The sequence below is a fragment of the Carassius auratus genome, chromosome 28 (genome assembly GCF_003368295.1).
Source record: "Carassius auratus strain Wakin chromosome 28, ASM336829v1, whole genome shotgun sequence".
NCBI classification, from domain to species: domain Eukaryota; kingdom Metazoa; phylum Chordata; class Actinopteri; order Cypriniformes; family Cyprinidae; genus Carassius; species Carassius auratus.
In genome coordinates, this window is record NC_039270.1 from 9,783,010 (window position 1) to 9,802,694 (window position 19,685).

Genomic DNA, 19,685 nt, shown 5'->3' on the forward strand with positions numbered 1-19,685 from the left:
TCAAAGGCCCAATATAAGTCCTAATATAAAGTAAAATATTTCCTATTTTTTAATTACTTTAAATTACTTTTGACCTTAAATATATTATATTCTTTATTAACATCATGAAGAGTATTAAACATTACCCATGATGCCACAGTTTTCTCAAACTGGGGTTTGTGAATGAACTGCAGGGGGCTTGTGAGTTGATGAAAAGCTGGAAGACTCTCCAAATGTATAAAAGCAGCAGAATTTTAGAAAGGAAATCTGGAGAGAAAAAACAAGAATTTGGGAAAATCTAATTATTAATTGTCACGCCCCTGGACTCATTATGCTGTGTTCTGTGTCCCATGTTCATTGTCTCATTCCATGCAGTAATTCTCCCTATTATTATGTTCCTGTCTTTGCGTCTCTCCTCTGTCGGGTCTACATCGTCCATACCTGTGATGTTCCTTGCTCCTGTGCTGGATCACCTTTTGTGTTTCAAGAAATTAAAAGATTGTTAACCATGCTCCATATCTCCGAGTTCCACCCGCAGTAAAGTGTGACATTAATAATTTACTGCCTTTGTTCTAGTAATATGTCATTTATATAAAAAAGTTACTGTAACCTGAATAGGACTAAATTTTAAATATAATGTAATTACCAGTGATTAACTTTTGGAAACCAAACCATGTTCAGTTTGTGACCTAATGGTTAGAGATTTGGACTCCTAACCCAAAGGTTGCGAGTTCGAGTCTCGGTTCGGGCGGGTGAATGTACAACACTTTTCCCTCCTTCAATACCATGACTGAGGTGCACTTGAGCAAAGCACCAAACCCCCAACGGGTGCCGCAGCATACGTAAATCATGCATGGCTGCCACTGCTCTGGGTGTGTGTTCATGCTGTGTGTGTTTACTGCTGTGTGTGCACTTTGGATGGGTTAAATGCACGAATTCTGAGTATGGGTCACCATACTTGGCCACATGTCACTTTCACTTCACTTCACTTTTCACTTACATTGATGTAAAAGTTTTTACCCGCTTCCTGTTTTTTATTTATTTATTTATTTTTAATTGCTTGCATATTTGTCACACTTGAATGATTCAGATCATCAAACTAATTTTAATATTACACAAAATACACTAAATCTTGGTGTTCTGGCACCTTATGTAAAGCCGTACATGAAAAATCTGGGTGTGGTGTTGGACAGTGCCTTAAAGTCGAGCTTCTATCAGTTTTGGAAAGCCTGGTAAAAATGAAGTCCTTTCTATCTTTTACTAATTTTGAAAGAGTAATCCATGCTTTTATCACCACAAGGGTTGATTACTGTAACTCTCTTTATTTGGGGATCAGTCAATCTTCCTTAAACTGCCTTCAGATGGTTAAAAATCCGGTTGCCAGAGTCCTGACGGGATCTCGAAAGCATGAGTATATTTTGCCTGTCTTTCAGTCTTTACACATTAGTTACATGTGTGCTACAGGATTCATTTTAAAGTTTATTTTAATTTTTTTTTTTTTCAATGTATTGGTTTTTAAGTCTTTAAATGGTTTAGCACCCTCATACCTCCCTGATCTGTTGATAGACCACCAATCTGCAGGAGGGTTTAGGTCTGCCAACTTTTAGTGCTTTTAGTGCTTTTAGTGGTTCCTAGAACCGGATTCAAGACTAGGGGTGATCAAGCATTCCCCGTAGCCACTCCGAAACTTTGGAATAGTCTTCCTGCAGAAATCAGAACGGCCCATACACTATCCATTTTTACATTTAGGTTAAGTGAATGTTATTTTATCTGGCTTATGGTTACTTATTTTGTACGGCACATTGGTCAATGGTAGTTGTGTTTAGTTCTTCTTTATAAATAAATAGAAATTTCATTTATTAAGGAAAAAACTGTAAAAACCTGCCAGACACTACATGAAAAAATAATTGAAATCTAATAACTGGTTGTGCCAGCCTTTGGCAGCAACAGCTGCAATGAAGCATTTGAATTAACTGGCAAAGAGTCTTTCACATCGCTGTGGAGGAATTTTGGTCCACTCTGCTTTGCAGAATTGTTTTATTTCAGCCACATTGGAGGGTTTTCGAGCATGAATGGACTGTTTAAGGTCATGCCACCGCATCTCAATCAGATTTAAGTCTGGACTTTGACTTGGCCGCTCCAAAATCTTAATTTAGTCTTTTTCGAGGCATTCAGAAGTGGACTTGCTGGTGTGTTTTGGTCATTTTCCTGCTGCATAAACCAAGTGTGCTTGAGCTTGAGGTCACAACCTGACGGCCGGACATTCTCCTTCAGGATTTTCTGAATGCAGATCCTGAAGCTGCAAAGGCAAATGGGGCCTGCAGTTCTTTAGATGATGTTCGGGGTTCTTTTCTGACCTCCTGGATGAGTCGCCGTTGCTCTCTTGGAGTATTTTTGGTAGGCCGGACACTGCTGGGAAGGTTCACCACTGTTCAAAGTTTTCTCCATTTGTGGTTTATGGCTCTAACCGTGGTTCGCTGGAGTCTCAAAGTCTTAGAGATGGCTTTAAACCCCTTTCCAGACTGATACATGTCAACTCTTTTGTTGCTCGTCTGTTCTTTCATGATTTATCAGGAGGGGGTGATTACTCTTTCACATAAAGCCAGGGAAGTTTAGACAGCTTTTTTCCCTTAAAAAAATGAAATCATCATTTAAAAACTGCATTTTGTAGTTGCATTATCTTTGTCTAATATTAAAATTAGTTTGATGATCTGAATCTCAATCTCAATAATCTTTCAATTTTTTTTTATTAATATTAATCTATTAAAAATTAAGTCATTCTGCGACCCACTTGGATGTTTGCCTAGTGGGCCCAGGCCAGCTGATGGGGAGCCAGTCATTTAGAGGAGACTGGAAGAAAAAAATGAATTGTTTAATTGACTTAATTAAAATGAGCTACTGCAAAACAATTCTTATACATTTTGTCATAATATAATTTCATTACGTTCAGTCCATTTAATTTTGAAAAATGAAGGTTAACTCAATCCATTTGTTTATGAATCAATTTATTAATCGTGTTTGTTGCTGAAACTGAGCAGTAGATTTCTAGCTCCCAGCATGCCTTGTGTTGGACTGGATTCTTGAGGAAGATCAGAAAAGGATCTATTATATTGCAGTTTTTGTGGTGAAGAGTCAAGCTTGTCTATAGGTTGAGTTCTGGAAAAAATGTGATGTTTATTACATTAACAACAAATACTGTGCTTTTAAAATCACATATAGACAGAAAGTGGCATTTTTACTAGCTAGTAGTAACTGGCCACAGCTCAGTTCTAACATTGTGCGAGGGAAAGAGAAGTATTTGGGATTCATTGCACACCACATGCAATGATAGGTTGTACTGATGAACCTGATTCACTCTGTCGACTTCACTTTACTTCTTTGTCCTCTTCTTCGCCGGTGAGAGGAGCAAAAGGTGACAAAACCCAACAGCTTTATGAATTGAAACTTCCTATGGTCTGCCGTTTCCTCTGGATGATCACTCTATCATCTTTCTCAGACTGCTGGACGGCCTTTTCTGATGGCTATCAGAATGTGTCTGATGCGAAGAGAAATGAGTTCTGGACGGTCTCTCTTTTTCTGTCATGTGTTTTGTTTCCACTCTCTGAATGCAGACTTTTAAATCAATCAGGTTTTGGGCTTTCTTCCATCACTTCTCCTCTGAGGAGCAAATGATTAACTAAACCATTAGAGGTTTTCAATATTTCCTAATAACTGTTCGTGGTGGAGTTTGCATGCGTTTTATCCTCCTGCGGAACAGTAATTCATTTTTGTTCACTGTAGAGCACAATCTTTTTTCTGTGTGTGTGAATTTTTTTGAAAGCACACACGCCGCAGTTCATTATCTGAATTGATGCATTCTTAAAGAGGTAATTCTGGTCTTTTCAGAAATACAATTTTTTGTTATTTGGCCATGATAACGTAACTCTCTTTGAAAAATGCAGACATCATGATTCAAATTTGTGTGTGTTATATCTATGTGTGTGTGAGGGTAAAGGCATTTATAATATAACAAAAGGTTTCTGTTTCTAATTAGATTGCTGTTGATTTAGATTTTTAAAATGTAGATCTGAAGGATCATTTTTTATTCACTGGTTTATTTTTGTCATGTGTTTCTTCTGCTCTAAACACTGAAATACATTTTGCTGAGACCCAGAAGGTTAAACTGACTGTTGTTTCAGAATAAAGTCCCTGATGAGCACTAAAGAGCCTTTTTTACCAGCTTCCACTCTGTGTCTGTCCTCAGATCTGCCCGTATAGCTACAGATATATTGTGTTTCTATCTCTCCATTCAGAGCATTAATAGACTCCCACTGCAGGATTGCTGTGCCCTTTGTATTTGTTCACATGCGGCTGTGTTTAGTAAGTTGATGGATCACTGAGCTTGCCGTAATGTAAAACTCTCCTTCTGGGCTCAGCAGAAAATGTGTCAATCCTAATTTCTCATTCAAGATCTTTGTCTTGTGCGTGCAAGGCTTTAGACTGAGAGAGTGTATTGTTAAAGGGAACATGCTGGCCCTCTTCAACACGAGAGCCTGGAAAATTGCATTGCCTGTTTCTCTTCACTTGTGAGCGACAATGTTTGGCTCTTTCCTACATCTTCTTAATAGTCTTATTTGAAAGTAGACATTTCACTCTCTATAGATATATATCTTTTTTTATATCTGTAAGGCAAGCATACACAGAGTTTTGGAGTTTCACGCTCAAGTTCACAGAGACAGAGGTGGTCCTGTTGCCTTTCATTATTTTACAAAAGCGGCACGTTTTGTTGTTATTGTTAGTACACAAATAAAAGTTGAGTCTTTACAGATTTGAAAGATGTATTACTTTTATCTGAGCAAAAAAGAGGCAGTATTTTAAGATTTTAAGTATTTTTTTAGCAGAGTATGAGCTGTAAAAGGACAGTCCTATTCTGGAAAAGGGGGAAGGGGGAGCAGAAGCAAATTTGCATTTAAAGGGAAATGCACGAAAACAGCATGTTTCACAGAAAAATAGGCATTTTCAAAATTATATAACAAATTATCTGTGGGGTATTTTGAACTGAAACTTCACAGACACTTTCTAGGCCCGAGACTTAATTACATACTGTAAAAAGGGTCACAATAGGCTGATTAAATCACATATTCAGTATTGGAAACATTAGATATGACTGCTTGTTTCAATTAATCAGCAAGTCTACAAATAATTCTTAAATTGAGTTGTGACTCAGAAGTGTTCCCAAAAGTCCAAACTCAATAATTTGTTAAATATTATTCGGTGAAACAGCTTTGCTTAACACTGATCTGCTAATGTTATGTACAATTAGTGTGATTTGTTACAGTCCTGTTTATATCTGCCACTGTAATTACGTTTTGTCTACACCATAATTCACATACTGTTCAGAAAACCTTGACTCTCCCAAAGTAGATGCATAAAAAATTCATGAAGTATATGTACTTCAGCTTACTGTGAAAAACAGCAGCCGATCAATTTGAAAAGAAAGCCAGAGAGAGAAGAGTCTGCTGCTGAGCGTTGTGCTGTTTCACTTGTTTGTAAAGGTCTTCAGACTTGGCCTTGCTTTACTTGTTTATGAAGTGTGTGTTTTTACCTCCAGTGACATATCCACTGCTATCTGTTGCTAATGTTTGTGCTTCCTGCTCTCCCGTGTGTTCGTTGTTGATGAAAGCGGAGAAGAATATTCTTTTGTTTCTTTTCCTCTCTTGATCTCTGAGACGGTATGAATAAAGAGTGTGTGCGTGTGTCTGTGTTTCTGTCACTGCGTACAGTATTCCCATTACATCCAGTTCTGAACCAGTCATTCCGTGTCATGTTCTCGCACGCATTGCATGTGAAAGAGAATGCAGAAGGTTCTATTAGTTTGTTGTGTTTTCACTTCTGTTTTCGTCAGTGAGCCTGATAATAGCAAGATCACGTGATCACCTCATCTTCAGGTTTGCAGCAGCGATTTTATTCAGCAAATAAATGCTGTTCTTTTGATCTTTCCAAAAATATACTGCAGTTTCCACAAACCTTTAAACAGCACAGCTTCAGTGTTGATAACTATAAGAAATATTTTTTGGAGCAGCAAATCAGCATATTAGAATGATTTCTGATGGATTATGGGAAACTCAAGATTGTGGTAATGATAATGAATCAGCTTTGCATCAATATATTACAATATATTCTAGTATTTCACAAAATTACAGTTTTTACTGGTTTTTGTTTAAATAAATGCAGCTTTGATGAGCATTAATATCTTACAAACCCCAAACTTTTAAATATAGTGTAAGCCATTTTACATTTTAGTTTTTCTTTATGCCATATACAATATATAGAAATCTTTTTTTTTTTTTGCTGTGTACATTAGGCAGTTCTGTTGATAGTCTCGATCTGATAGTAAGATCAAGTCTGGTTTTTGCCGGCCTTGGTTGGTCTTTTTAAAATGTTTGTAGTAAAAACCAAGTTATATTTCATGATTCTCGATCCCACAGCCAATCCAATATGCTATTAAACACCGGTATTTATTTTATTATTAAATGCTATAAATAAAAACTAATTAAATTCAAATTATGGCGTGTAGCCTTCGATTATTTTTCAATTAAATCAACATAGCTCCAAGTGTTTGCAAATGATTATTAAAGTAAACAGTCATCAGTAATAAACAAAGAAATAAATGAAGCGCAGTCAGTGGTTTTCTCATTTTCTTTGCAGGTTATTGTTGATTGAATCATATTAATGACTTTATAGATTGTAGCAGGCTGCGTTAAACTACCACATCATCAAATCAAGTACAATAAAACAAAGTTTATACTGCCTGTTTATCATTTTTTTTTAAGAGAAAGAAGTGCCTTTGACCATACCATATACAAATCCTGTAGAAAGACTACTGTTACATTTTTTTAGCTGATAAGTGTCAATATAGCAGTATTTTGGACATCTCTAGTCTTAGCTAATCAGTAGTCCGGTTTGTGCTGAGCTGGGCCGGTCTGATCTGGTCTGATCTGGTTTGGTCTGGTCTGTTGCAGCTCATCAGAGTGATTTCAGGGCTCTGCAAGCAGCAGCTCAACTGTTTGAAAAGCATCTCACTCCTCAACACACTCTGTCCCTCTTCCTCTCTTTCTCACACACACAGTGCCTTTGAAGTCTCTCCATCCTTCCCTCCTCCTATTCAAGACATGCACTTCTACTCCTCCCCTCGTTGTGTCTTCAGTGAGGCTTATGGGTGTGTTTCAATCTGCTCCCCAGTTGCACTGCACAGGGAGTCACCATTTCCCATTTCTCTCTCCATGTAAAAACCATTTTGTGCACTAAAACAAATACATTTTAAAGATTATGATGCACTATGAAAAACAGAGCTAAAGTATTTGGAGAAGATTAAAAAATACATATTTTTTATTATTAGATTTATGAGTTAGAATTGTACTATTTATGAAGTTAATTATATTTATGTATTTAATATATTTGTATTAATGCCTTCACCTTTTCTGAATGCCATTTTATGTGTATGTCATGACGCAAAACAAATTAAAATAAATAATATAGAATGCAAGGCAAGCAACAGTTTAATGCACACCATCGTAACTGTGTGGCAGGTAATCGATATTTATTAGATTAAAGTCAGATTTGTTTTAACAATATATACTGATCGCTAGTTTGGGGAAATTATAGATTTAAACCAGGAAGAGCTGACATGGGGTTTAGAATTTGGCTGAATAATGGCTTGAATAAAATTGGGGACCTATATAGTGAAGGAGTATTGATGTATTTTGAGCAATTGGTAAATAAATATGGTTTACTCAAAAAACACTTTTTAAAAGTACTTACAGGTTTAAGGTTTCATCACTACCCAACTAAAGTCTACTCTGAAACCCCCACTCTCCACTATAGAGAACATAGCCATTAACCATCATCAGAGTAGAGGCCTTTTTACTACTATCCTCAAAAGAAAGTAGTCTTTTTAATTTAAAAGCATGGAAAACTGATTTACAAACAGAAATTTCAGATGATGAGGGGAACAATTCTTGCTTGTTGGCACAGACGCAAACTATTAACACCAGGTTTATATTTCTGCAGTATTTACTCCTGTAAAACTTCACCATTTGAATTCTAATATTCCTGGTGTCTGTGTAATGTGGTGTAGACAAGGGCACTCTTCTTCATTGTATGTGGCAGTGTCCGGAACTTCAGATTTTTTTGGAATGAGGTTACTACATTTGTTTCCCGTTTGATTGAATGTAACATGGACAGTAAACTCTGCTTACTGCACATTTTCCCTAATGGTTTTAAAAGGGCTACAAAAAAAGAGGAAGCTTGTTAGTTTCTGCTTATTGCTGGCTAAACATGTAATCGCTCTGAACTGGAAGAACACAGAAAGACAAAAGATAAACCAGTGGATTAAACTAATGTCTAGCAACCTGGCATTGGAGAAACTGACCTACTTTTCTAACTAACTACTGACCTTTTTCTTTTGTATGTCTGAACATATTTTTAAAAATTCAATAAAGATATTTTTGGGAAAAAAAGATATATATATACACTGATTCATATGGAACTAGAGGGTGTAATAAAACTTGAATTAGGAACAGAAAACATTGTTATTTATTCTATTATGGTCTGTATTATTATTTTGAAACATCATTTATTTTTATTTCAGCATTCACCCATTTCTGAAGCTCATGAAGTGACTTTGTAAAAATTAAATGATTGAATACTCCTACAATAAATTAACTAACATCTACAGTTTTCTGATTCTGATTTTCACATTGTATTAATATTCCTTTTTAGATCATTTTACGCTTTAGTACTTTTAACTTAAACTTATTCCAGTGAGCTGCCAAAGAAAAATTTTGGAAGTTACAATTTTGCTTTCAATATTTATATTGTATTTTAGTTTAGTTTATAGAATTATTATTTTACAATTATTAGAAATTTAATAAATACAATATTTATAGATACAATTATTTGAATAAAAATAACACTGACAGCAGGTGGAAAAGTGAATGAACTCCTCCGTGTAACTCAGTTGTTAGATTTACACTTGACACATTTACACATGTATTTATTTATTTTATTTATCTATTGCATTTTTCATCAACAGAACTACATTTTTCAGTCTCATGACAGTAGCTCAGTTGTTTTGAGTGTAGTTTTCCTTCTAACAAGCTCATTATTCCACCAAGAAGCACTGAAGCAGGACAAAATGCTACATTGCATTTTTTTTTTTTTTTTTACACTGCAGCAGAGTGAGCTGGACGATAATTGTTTACTTCACATGTATTCATTTGTCTTCATTCAAAGCATACAGTGCTTTCAAATACATTTTATTATAGTCTGTTACATGATAATCACTAGTGTTGCTAATTGAGATCTGCGTTGTTCAGTACCAAATAAATTTACCCAGACTGGAAATGATATATATATAATAATATATGTGACCCTGGACCACTAAACCAGTCATAAGTCACTGGGAAATATTTGTAGCAATAGCCAACAATACATTATATGGGTCAAAATTATTGATTTCTCTTTTATGCCACAAATCGTTAGGATATTAAGTGAAGATCATGTTCCATGAAAATATTATGTACATTTCCTACCATAAATATATCAAAAAAATAATTTTTGGTTTACTTTAATGGTGTTTTTTTTTCCTTCAAAATTTAGATTTTTTTGCACCCTCAAATTCCAGATTTTCACATTTCATATCTCGGCCAAATATTGCCCGATCCTAACAAATGTATTTATTCAGCTTTCAGATTATGTATAAATCTCAATTTTTAAAAAAAATTGACCCTTATTGGACCCTGGTTTTGTGATCCAGGGTCACTTTTGTTAATTATTATTCAAATGAGGGTATTAAGATATTTTGCTATTGAAAATGAATGTTCAAAGACATATTTAATAAGAAAATTGGATGAAAATGACCATTTTATTTACTCACCTTCTGGTTGATTCAAACCAGGATACATTTATTTTAAAGAACATTTAGGTCCAAACATCATTGGACCCATTTGACTGTTCATAGAAGTTTGGAATGACATAAGGGTGTAAATGATGACATTTTCATTTATTGGTTGTTTAATTAGTAGCTTGTAGCATAGCTAATTATCTACTTGTTCAAATGGATGTTGACTTAAGTTGATCTGCTTTAAATTATGAGTGGCTTGAATGGAGAGCTGCTGTTTCAAAGTAACTTCCCCAACAACACACGCTCTTATAATACATGACACTCCACTAAATATCCCCTTGTCCTGCAGACCTAGGCTACTGTATGTTTGTAAGTGCTAGTGTGTTAAAAGCAACCATTTGGAGGTTTTGACTGAGACTAGAGGTCAATTGTATTTGAGATCAGGACATTAAGAGCAGCTCTCCGTAGCCGCGGCTGTCGTTGCCGATACCTCTCTCTTTCATCTCCATCTCCAGCAATCTGTACATTCCCTGCCCTGCTGCCAGCGGGGCTCATGAGGGTTGACAGTTACACCCAGCGATGCTGCAGGATTAGAGATGGCTCTCCAGGGCCTCGGGGTTTCACTGAGCCGCAGAAAGATAAAATTAGCCCTCAGGAAGGGGAATTGGAGACTTTAAGGTGGGAGGGGAAGACTTACAAGAAGAATGGTGCCTTCTGTGAAACAACCAGCGTGAGACGTGAAAGACACAAAGAAGAAAAAGTCTTCTAGAGGAGGAGATAGAGCTAGTAAGTGCAGTACCTTTAGTGTAGATTTTATATGACTCATATTTCTGGTTGAATGGACTGAATGAAGGGTCCCATTTTTTTTTTTTCCAAGAGCAAAAAAATAAATAAAAAATCAGTGAACAAACTTTTTTTATTAAATAAAACTATTATTTAATAAAGTGATTTTTAAAAGTAGTAGTAGTAGCATTGGCCATGGAACTGTATTTTTGCCTTTTTTAATTTAGACATTTTATTTATTCATTTATTTACATTTTAATATTTATTAATTATATTTATTACCCCATGACAATTAGAATAATTAACAGTTTTTTTCTGTGTATGTTTGAGACAGACATTGCCGGAAATGTATGTCATTCACAGCATCATAAGTTATTTTGTATGATATTTTAGTATACTATTATATGTTTTATTAATGTTTTGAATAGGTTTTTATTTTAATATTTTCAGTTTACATTTTAGTTTTCATTTTGTAGCACATTTCAATGTATTTTATTCAGTTTTAATTTAGTTCAGTTTCAGTTTTTATTTATTTCTAGTTTCAGTTTCAATTTAGTTAGTTGCCAACGCTTTTTTTTTTTTTAAAGTACACACACACACACACACACAAACACACACACAAACACACACAGTTATTTGATATATGTGTATTTAAATGTATTTCATTCAGCTTATTTTCAACCATTATGAGACATAGGCTACAGTCTAATGCACATAGTAGTATATAGTACTGTTTACTAAAAGTATGTACTTTGTTGATAGGGAAGTTCTATCATAAGTCCATAGCATGTCACAGTATTTTATATTGATTTCACAGACCCTTTTGTGGGCTGGTATCAAAATATACCATTACTAGTCTTAACATGTTGAATTAAATCTTAACATTTAGACCCACACAGGGAAAAAAAGACCCACTAAGGTATTTTTGTTAACTGGGCGACTTCATTTATTAAGAAGAGGAGTGGATGGGGATGGAAACAGAGAGAATGAGATCATTATAGAGAGATGCTTATCAAGAGACTGATGGGAGAGTGAGGAGAGATATCAAAGAGAGCCAATGTCATCTCCAAGAGGGGTGTGAAAATTAGGAAATAAAATCAGATAGGAGAGAGGAAGGGGTCTGTAGAGAGAAACGAAGGTTAACAATATAAACAGTAGGTGTAAAAACACACTTCTTTAATCCAGGCCAGCAGCAAGATACTATCTTGTTTTCTAAAACAGATGAGTGAAGCCCTGTTAGATCAAAAAAGAGGAACTTGAGCATTTTCTTTCTGTTATACCCATGTCTCACACCTATAAGCATTAAAAACGGTGACACCTCGGCTGAGGTCATATTTCTGTTAGCAAAACCTGTTCAGAAGCTTCTGTGACTCCCCACTAGGGCTGGACGATATGGCAAAAATTATATCACCATCTATTTCTTAATTTCGGTCGATTTGATATGATAATTCCTATATGAACACTATTAAAAAAGCCTCATAAAAATGGCCAAAAACAACCTGGTATAGTGTATAATGTTACAAAAGCTTTTTATTTCAGATAAATGCCGAAATTTGGATCTTTCTATTCATGAAAGAATCCTGAGAAAATCTCAACCGACTGGATGAGACCAGCCTAAAAAGATGCTCTGGACAGTTGACGGGCCACTGCTGCGCATCGTCATGAAAGCTTATCATTTTCAAGTTTTTTTAAGCCTTACTGCTTGTCGATTTATACATTAAAGCATCCAAACACAAGAAGCGCAAAAGCTTAAAAGAGCTGGTTACTCGCATTATGTGTTCGATGCGCAAGAGAGAGAGAGAGAGACGCGTATCACGGACAGTAGCATTGAATCAAGCTCTCTTCTGAGTTCTTCCCAAAGTCCCTCCTGAACCTGAACGAACAAATACAAATCGCAATTTGAACAAACAAAAAGAAGTGAAAGAGCCCAATTCAGTACAGTGGTGTTCTGGTGTTCAGGGCTCACGCAGAGAGAGGCGTCTCTCAAAACGCTTGAACACCGAATTTGCTTATTTTTGCTCTTGTGCCGACAAATAGATACAAAATATGTCAAAATACCCATCTTGGAAAGTATGCTCGAAATGAAATTCTGTTATTTCTTAAGTGAAAGTAAACAATTGAGGAAAAAAAATATTTTGGATGCGTTCATTGTCTCTTAAAGTGACCACGCCTATTTTAGCTACTAGCTGCTGTAATGTTAATCCAAGAAGATTTAAGAAAAACACTCACTGCTCTTGACTGAATTACTTTGTAGTTTTAACATGAATTAATGCATAGTCAGACCAAAAACTATCCAGACACCAGGTTTAATTTTACTAGTAGGTACAGGAGTCAGGACACTAGAATACATTTAGGTGTGAGTATAGCAAAATTAGGCAAACTGTGACAAAGCACCTTCATACAGTGAACTACTAGTGAATTTGATTAAAAAAAATTCTGTCTGTCTAAAAAATTGGGACCAAAAATTATTCAGCACCATGTATTGCTTATGTGTTTTTTTTCTGAATTGCTATCTTGACATCATGAAGAGGAATTTGTTCTGACACAGTTTAACTAAGTTATTGTCATATTTTATAACCACTTTACAAGGGATAGCAAATAAACTGTAATAATGTGAGAAATGTTGAAGGTGTCTGAATAAATTTTGGTTTGATTGTATATTTCATTTTTAAATTGAAGACTATCCATTGCTATTTTACATTTGATTATTCAGTTTCTGTACCTGGACACATACAAACTTGAAAAAAACCTTAAACAGTGTGTAAATAGCACAAAAAAAAAAAAAAAAATGTACGAACATAAAAATTAAACCATTTCAAACAGGGCCCACTGGTACAACCTTCACCGTGGCCCCGCAAAGCCCAGCTACGGCCCTGTGTATGTGTATATTAAAATGTACATGGAAATGTCACTTTATTGTGCTATAATGAATGTACACAGAAGGGAATAGAGCTGCATTTTTTAAATTCAGAATGACAGTTGACAGTTTGAGAGTTGCCGTGGCAACTGTAGTGCATCCTCACACAACACACCAGACTTTGAGTAGAAAACAACACTTCTGTCTCTTTTGCTCCTAAAGGTTTGTAAAAATTATCAGCTTTCAGGGGGGAAAAAACTGTAACTCGTATGCTTTAATGTCCAACTGTTGTGTTTGAAGTGAATGTTAATTTTATTAGTAATTTTAGCAGAATTGTTAAGTTCTTACCACACATAATGTAGACTTTAAATAACGCTAACGTTACTTGGGCGGGCCACCCAGGTATGTTACATTAACGTCCGCCCAGGTAATGTTATATATGAAGAAACATTTTTGCTTTTATTATTTTTATCCTTATACTTTTTTATCCGCTCAAAATAATGAAACCTAGTTTTAAATCTCCCCTTTCACGTTTCGTATCTGTGTGTGCTGTTTGCGCGAGAGCTGTTTAACGTTAACGGTAACGTTACTCTCTCTCTCTGATGCTCCCAAGTGCGCTGCAGAGCAGAGACGTGGCGGATCTTTCACATAACTAACACAGGGTTTGACAGTGCGGCCGCTTCGGTCGCTAATTCAAATACTTAGATGTGCGCGACCGGTAAAATTTATTTAAGGTTTTCTTAAATTAACTGACATCAAATGAAATGGTTAAAAAAAGTCTTAATGATCATTTTAAGTCGTCTTATATTTTGAGGATGGAAAACATTAATCGCAATACAGACTATCGATTATTAAACTTAATGATTTCATCAAAAGTCATATGTCAAGAAAAAAAAGAGCGCTGCTCGTTGCAGTGTCACAAGGGGGCGCTGTTGCGTGTTCAATACACAGCCTCTCAACAGCGCTTAGTTCACACTGCTTCAGCGATTGCTTCAAAACTGATTTCAGATTGCTTGTGAACTCGAGTTGATGAATTATGAAAATGTCTACTTAATGGCCTTTATACAATACGTTTTAGACTGTTATAAGAATAGTTTTTCTCTGAGCTGAAGGAAAGCACATACATTTCAAAATAAGAGTCCCGGTGTATTTCGGACTTGTTTATAATTTTTTATTTATTTATTTATTTATTATGGTAATTCTTTCTATTTCATTTCATTTCCATTTCATTCATAGTAAACTATTGTAGCTGTGATGTTTCCCCACAAGAAGAAAAGACTAAGAACATTATTTGACATATATTATTCTATATATATATATATGTATATATATATATATATATATATATATATATACACATATATATATATACTAGTATTACTAGTATCGGTCAAATCTGTGTCCTATTCACTGAGAGTGGCATTATATGACAAAGAAAGGAGAACTCTACCATTTAAATGCTGTAATTTTCAATGCATATTATAATACATAATATTAGTATCTAATTAAAAGTAATACGTCTAATTAAAATTAATAAGCCTCTGTAATTAAAATTTCAATAAATTAAAATACTGTTAAAAATCACACTTGATTTGTCACATGTAGTAGACCATTTCTGTGCCTTGGGTAATAGGAGGGTTTTCCACCGGGCTACCACCGCAAGTATATTTGAAACCTGTGGGAAGCACTGTTGTCATGTCATATACGTCTGTTAGTGTTATCATTTAACTGAAAAAGAAAAGTGATCAATAAAGTAGCAGCATTGTAGGGAACACTGTATGTCCCAGGTTGCACCAGAGAGACTGTGCTGTAATATGTGGAGGGTGAGTGGCTTTGGATAAAAGTGTCCTCTAAATGACACATGAAATCTATCTTTTCATCTGGATCTCGGGTTCTGGATTGGTCCAAGCAGAGCTAGAGTAGGTTGGTGAGCGCCACACAAAGCCCACCAGTGTTACGCAATCAAACCCACTCACAGCACAATGTGGAGGCACTACGCTCCGTTCGAAAGTTTGGGATCAGTTTTTGAAAGAAGTCAAAAATACAGTAACAATAGTATTGTGAAATATTATTAGAATTTAAAATGATTTTTGAATGTTTTAAAATGTTATCTATTCCTGTGATGCAAAGCTGAATTTTCAGCATCATTACTCCAGTCTGTCAGTTCAGAAATCATTTTAATTTGCTGCTAAAATAAAATCGTGTTGAAAACAGTTGTGCTGCATGCTTGGCTTTGCCAGCTCAGCTGACTTCCACATTAAACCCTCACAGTCGTTGAGCAGATCTCGCTGTACCAAACGTCACTGAGGAAAGTCAGCAGTTGCGCTGTCTTCCAGTCAGCAGAACTGAAGCTCAGTTTTGCCCAGCTGACCCGCACCTGATCCAGATCAATGAAACGAGGAGCCAGCTGAAAGGAAAAAATACAGGCTGTACTTTCACTGCTGCACATTACCAATACTGCCTGCTGTGGGAGAAAAAAGGACAATGAGGAGTGTGTAACTGTGGGCAGGTGAAGGACTCTGCTAAAAATCTTTTAAGAAACTTTTTAAGTCTGACCGTGACTTGTGTGGAAACTGTTCTCTGTCTTAAGAACCTTGAAAAACTGAGCAGTGCAGTCTTTTAGCTCGCTATCAGTCATTTGCTGAGGAAGCGTTCACTGAATGTATGCTGATTAAAAACATATTTCCAGCTAAAGTCATCTGTGATCTCCATCTCTGGGCTCTCTGAGAGTCTCTCAGCTGCTGGTTTGGACTGAAGCCTGACTCTGATGCAAAGCCCATCTCTGGATGACCGTTTAAAATCCGTATACACCTGATAGTTGTAACGTCTCTGGCAGAGGAAACACTGAAGGATTGTGGGCGCTGGAGCCTTCAACATGTTTTCCCTCTGATCTGGAGTTGGACCTGAGCTGTGTGGTTTTAAAAGAATCACATACACACACACACACACACACACACACATCAAGTGTTTGACGTTTCTCTCACCCCTCGAAACTAGTTCATAATTTATGACTTTTTGAAGGCCTTTTATCAATTCTTTCTTTTCATGATCTCGCGCTGGCCAGCTGCAGTTTCATGTTGCATTGCTATTTTTTTTTACTACATGGTACATGAATGCTGATTTTTCGTTCTTTTTCTCTGTCTGTGTCTCTTTTTGCAGTTTTAGAAATGGCGATGAACAGCATCCTCAACCTTGATGACATTAAGAAAGCCCTGGATGCCTTTCAAGGTGATTTTTCTGTGCCATCCTGAGTTGCAAGCTTTAATTTCTCCTTCACATATGTACTCTTACTCTAAAATATGATTTAAAAAAAAACTGAAAATAAATAGTATTAATCACATTAATCACAATTTTTATAAGTAATGTAAATATAAGTGTAAATGTTTGTAAAATTGCCTCTTTTTTAGGGGCTGTTCCCTTTTTTCATTCAGCTGTGATGTTTTCCCCCTTTTCCTGTGTGCTAGATGTCTTTGACCATTGCGATCTCATTTCACGTCTTTTGCAGCGTTTCAAGCATGACACGGAAATGAGCATTGCAGCTAAATTGTCTCGAGAGTTTGTGTGTTTTACATTCCATTGCCATGCATCTCCTGTTAAACTCACAATGCATTGGGTTTGAATGGCCCTCTATTCTGTCATTCTCTAGCCATAGAGAAATCATAACTTCCATCATAATTACAGAAAGATCATGATTGATTAACATGGGTACTCTTTGACTTTGGAAACACCATAAAAAATACTGAACTTCAAAAAATGTCTTTGGATTTCCAGTGGATTTCCTTGAACTTCATACATTTAATAACAATGCAGAAAAACATAAAAAAAGTAAAATAATACATTTATTTAAATACCCTGTTGAAATCTACTTAACATTTAGGGTGGGGATCAAGAGCACCACTTTTTTTTATAAACTTTATAAACGAGAATTGTTTTATCTTTATTATGTTGTTTTTATCATTATTAGAAGCCAAAATTGTAATCGAATATCATGGTCTTTTTAAATTATTTTTATTATAATGAAATTGACATGGACTGGGGCTAATTAACTAGAAAATGACAAAGACCATAAAAGTAGTTCACATGACTCATGCACTATATTTCAAACAATCTTACTGAAAATCTTTCACTTGACTCCATCAAACCTGTCTAATTCCATTATTATCTGATTAGAGAGCCAAAGCAGAGGGCAGGTTTGAAGAGAGCTGAACCACAAGTCTGTTTCTTATGTTTTTGTCACACATACTGTAACTAGTCTGTGACTTCAGGACACTTGGAATATAGTGCACAATTAGTACAAACCACTTTTATGATACATTTATGGTGCTTTTTTGTTCCATTTAAAGCTTGACAGTCCCAAACTCTATTTACTTTCATTATATCAAGGGAAAATTCAGCTTTTGTGTTCAACAAAACAAAGCCAAACAGGTTTAGAATGACATGAGGATGAGGAAAACATGACAAAATTAGCATTTTCATGTAAACTCCTCCTAGTTTTCAGACAAAATGTCAGTGATTCTCTGTGTTTTTGCAACCTTCTTGTAGCCGTCGACTCATTTGACCCCAAGAGGTTTTTTGAGATGGTCGGACTGAAGGCGAAGTCGGCTGAAGATGTGAAGAAGGCTTTCCACATCCTGGATGCAGACAATAGTGGCTTTATAGAGGAGGAGGAACTTAAGTAAGACTACATCATTTCATCACTACAAACAGATAACTTGTTACCCGTAAGATTTGCAATTGAAACTCTCAGAGTACAGGTGAGCACACAATAGGTTTGAAAGACTCGCTCTGTTTCCTCTGTGCAGGTTTGTTTTCAAGCATTTCGCTACAGACGGGAGAGACCTGAGCGATAAGGAGACCAAAGCATTCCTGAAGGCTGCGGACAAAGATGGAGATGGGAAGATTGGAGCAGAAGGTAAAATAACGGAATATACCAGAACAGCAGGGGCGTCACACATCTATTTGATTTATTTTTGATTTTTGAGGGGGCACCAGTGGGAGCCCTGACTTACTTGATAAGAAAACACTGTCTTTTCAAATATAAAAACATACTAGTTCTTTATAGAAGTGTAAGCTGTGTTAGTCTAGTTAAATAAACCTGGTTTCAAATCTCAACATGCTTCCTCAGTTTAAATGGGCAGGGCTCAAGACACACACACACACACACACACACACACACACACACACACAAAGACTATTTAAATCTTTAATTTCAAGTAATGATTCATAGCTGATTCATATGGAAGCCTGTTCCTGCAATATAAAAAAAGATCACGATTCAAATCGCACTTCATTGAATGATTCACTGAGTGAGTCGGACGAGTGAGTCTAATTCAAACTGCTAACTCACAAAATAGTGTGAATCCTTTAGATTAAAAAGAACTGGTTCATAAGAGTCAATTGAATCAGATGCGCACAAAGCTTTCAGAACTGATTCGACTGGAGTCCTTATAAATATGACGCTTCTACTAACCTTTATTATGCACTTTATCAAAAATGCTATTAATCACTCTGTCTCTTTCTGTTTCAGAGTTTGCTGCTCTGGTTCGTGAATAAGTGACTCCGAGTCTTGGCCTGTTCATACCTTATGACCCTTTGACCTCGACACCTCAGCCTAACCCTCCCCGAAGCACAGACACACACACACACACGCGCTCACTTAAACACACCCTCACACACCTGCACGGCCCTTTCTGAACACTCCCTACACACAATCACACACGCTGACCGTCATGCTATTTATTTTCCTTTTTATAAAAAAGTGAGTGTTTCTGCTAGTGTATAGACCAAGCGACCTTTAACAGAGCAAAACCTCATGCCCGTAATATGTACAGTAGATACAATAGAAAAGAAAACACTGCATTGTTCATAATCCACCATTCTTCATCTGTCTTTATCATCCTCCTTCGCTCCTCTCCTCCCCTCCAAACTCTCTCCATCCCTCCGTTAACAAGCCGTTGTGAAACACACCAAAAGAAGAAAGAGGTCAAGTTGTGAAAGAAAAGAAAATAAAGAGAAAATGCCCCAAGAGTTCGAGTGTGTGTGTTTTTTTTTTTTTTTTTTTTTTTTTTTAATAATCAGTTTGAAGTATGGTATGTGTGGCAGGGTTGCAAAATTTTGAATTAAATGATTAACTCTCTCTTTTAATTCATGAGGGTGTATTTAAATGGAATTGGCTGCACTCCA

At 35.9% G+C, this 19,685-nt stretch overlaps 1 protein-coding gene across 2 annotated transcripts in view; it reads left to right on the top strand.

Moving 5' to 3' along the window:
- Positions 1 to 19,529, top strand: part of LOC113046743 (parvalbumin, muscle-like) — a 42,301-nt gene extending 22,772 nt beyond the window's left edge. Inside the window, exons 1-5 of one of the 2 annotated variants that reach the window (XM_026207690.1) lie at positions 13,629 to 13,724; positions 16,662 to 16,730; positions 18,045 to 18,177; positions 18,305 to 18,414; positions 19,030 to 19,529. In XM_026207690.1, coding sequence (XP_026063475.1) covers positions 16,670 to 16,730; positions 18,045 to 18,177; positions 18,305 to 18,414; positions 19,030 to 19,055 — 330 coding nt within the window. In that variant the 5' untranslated portion in view covers positions 13,629 to 13,724; positions 16,662 to 16,669 and the 3' untranslated portion in view covers positions 19,056 to 19,529. Of the gene's footprint in view, positions 1 to 13,628; positions 13,725 to 16,661; positions 16,731 to 18,044; positions 18,178 to 18,304; positions 18,415 to 19,029 lie in introns of those variants that run through there. The other variant, XM_026207691.1, reaches the window with a different exon arrangement.
- Positions 19,530 to 19,685: the final 156 nt, after the last annotated feature.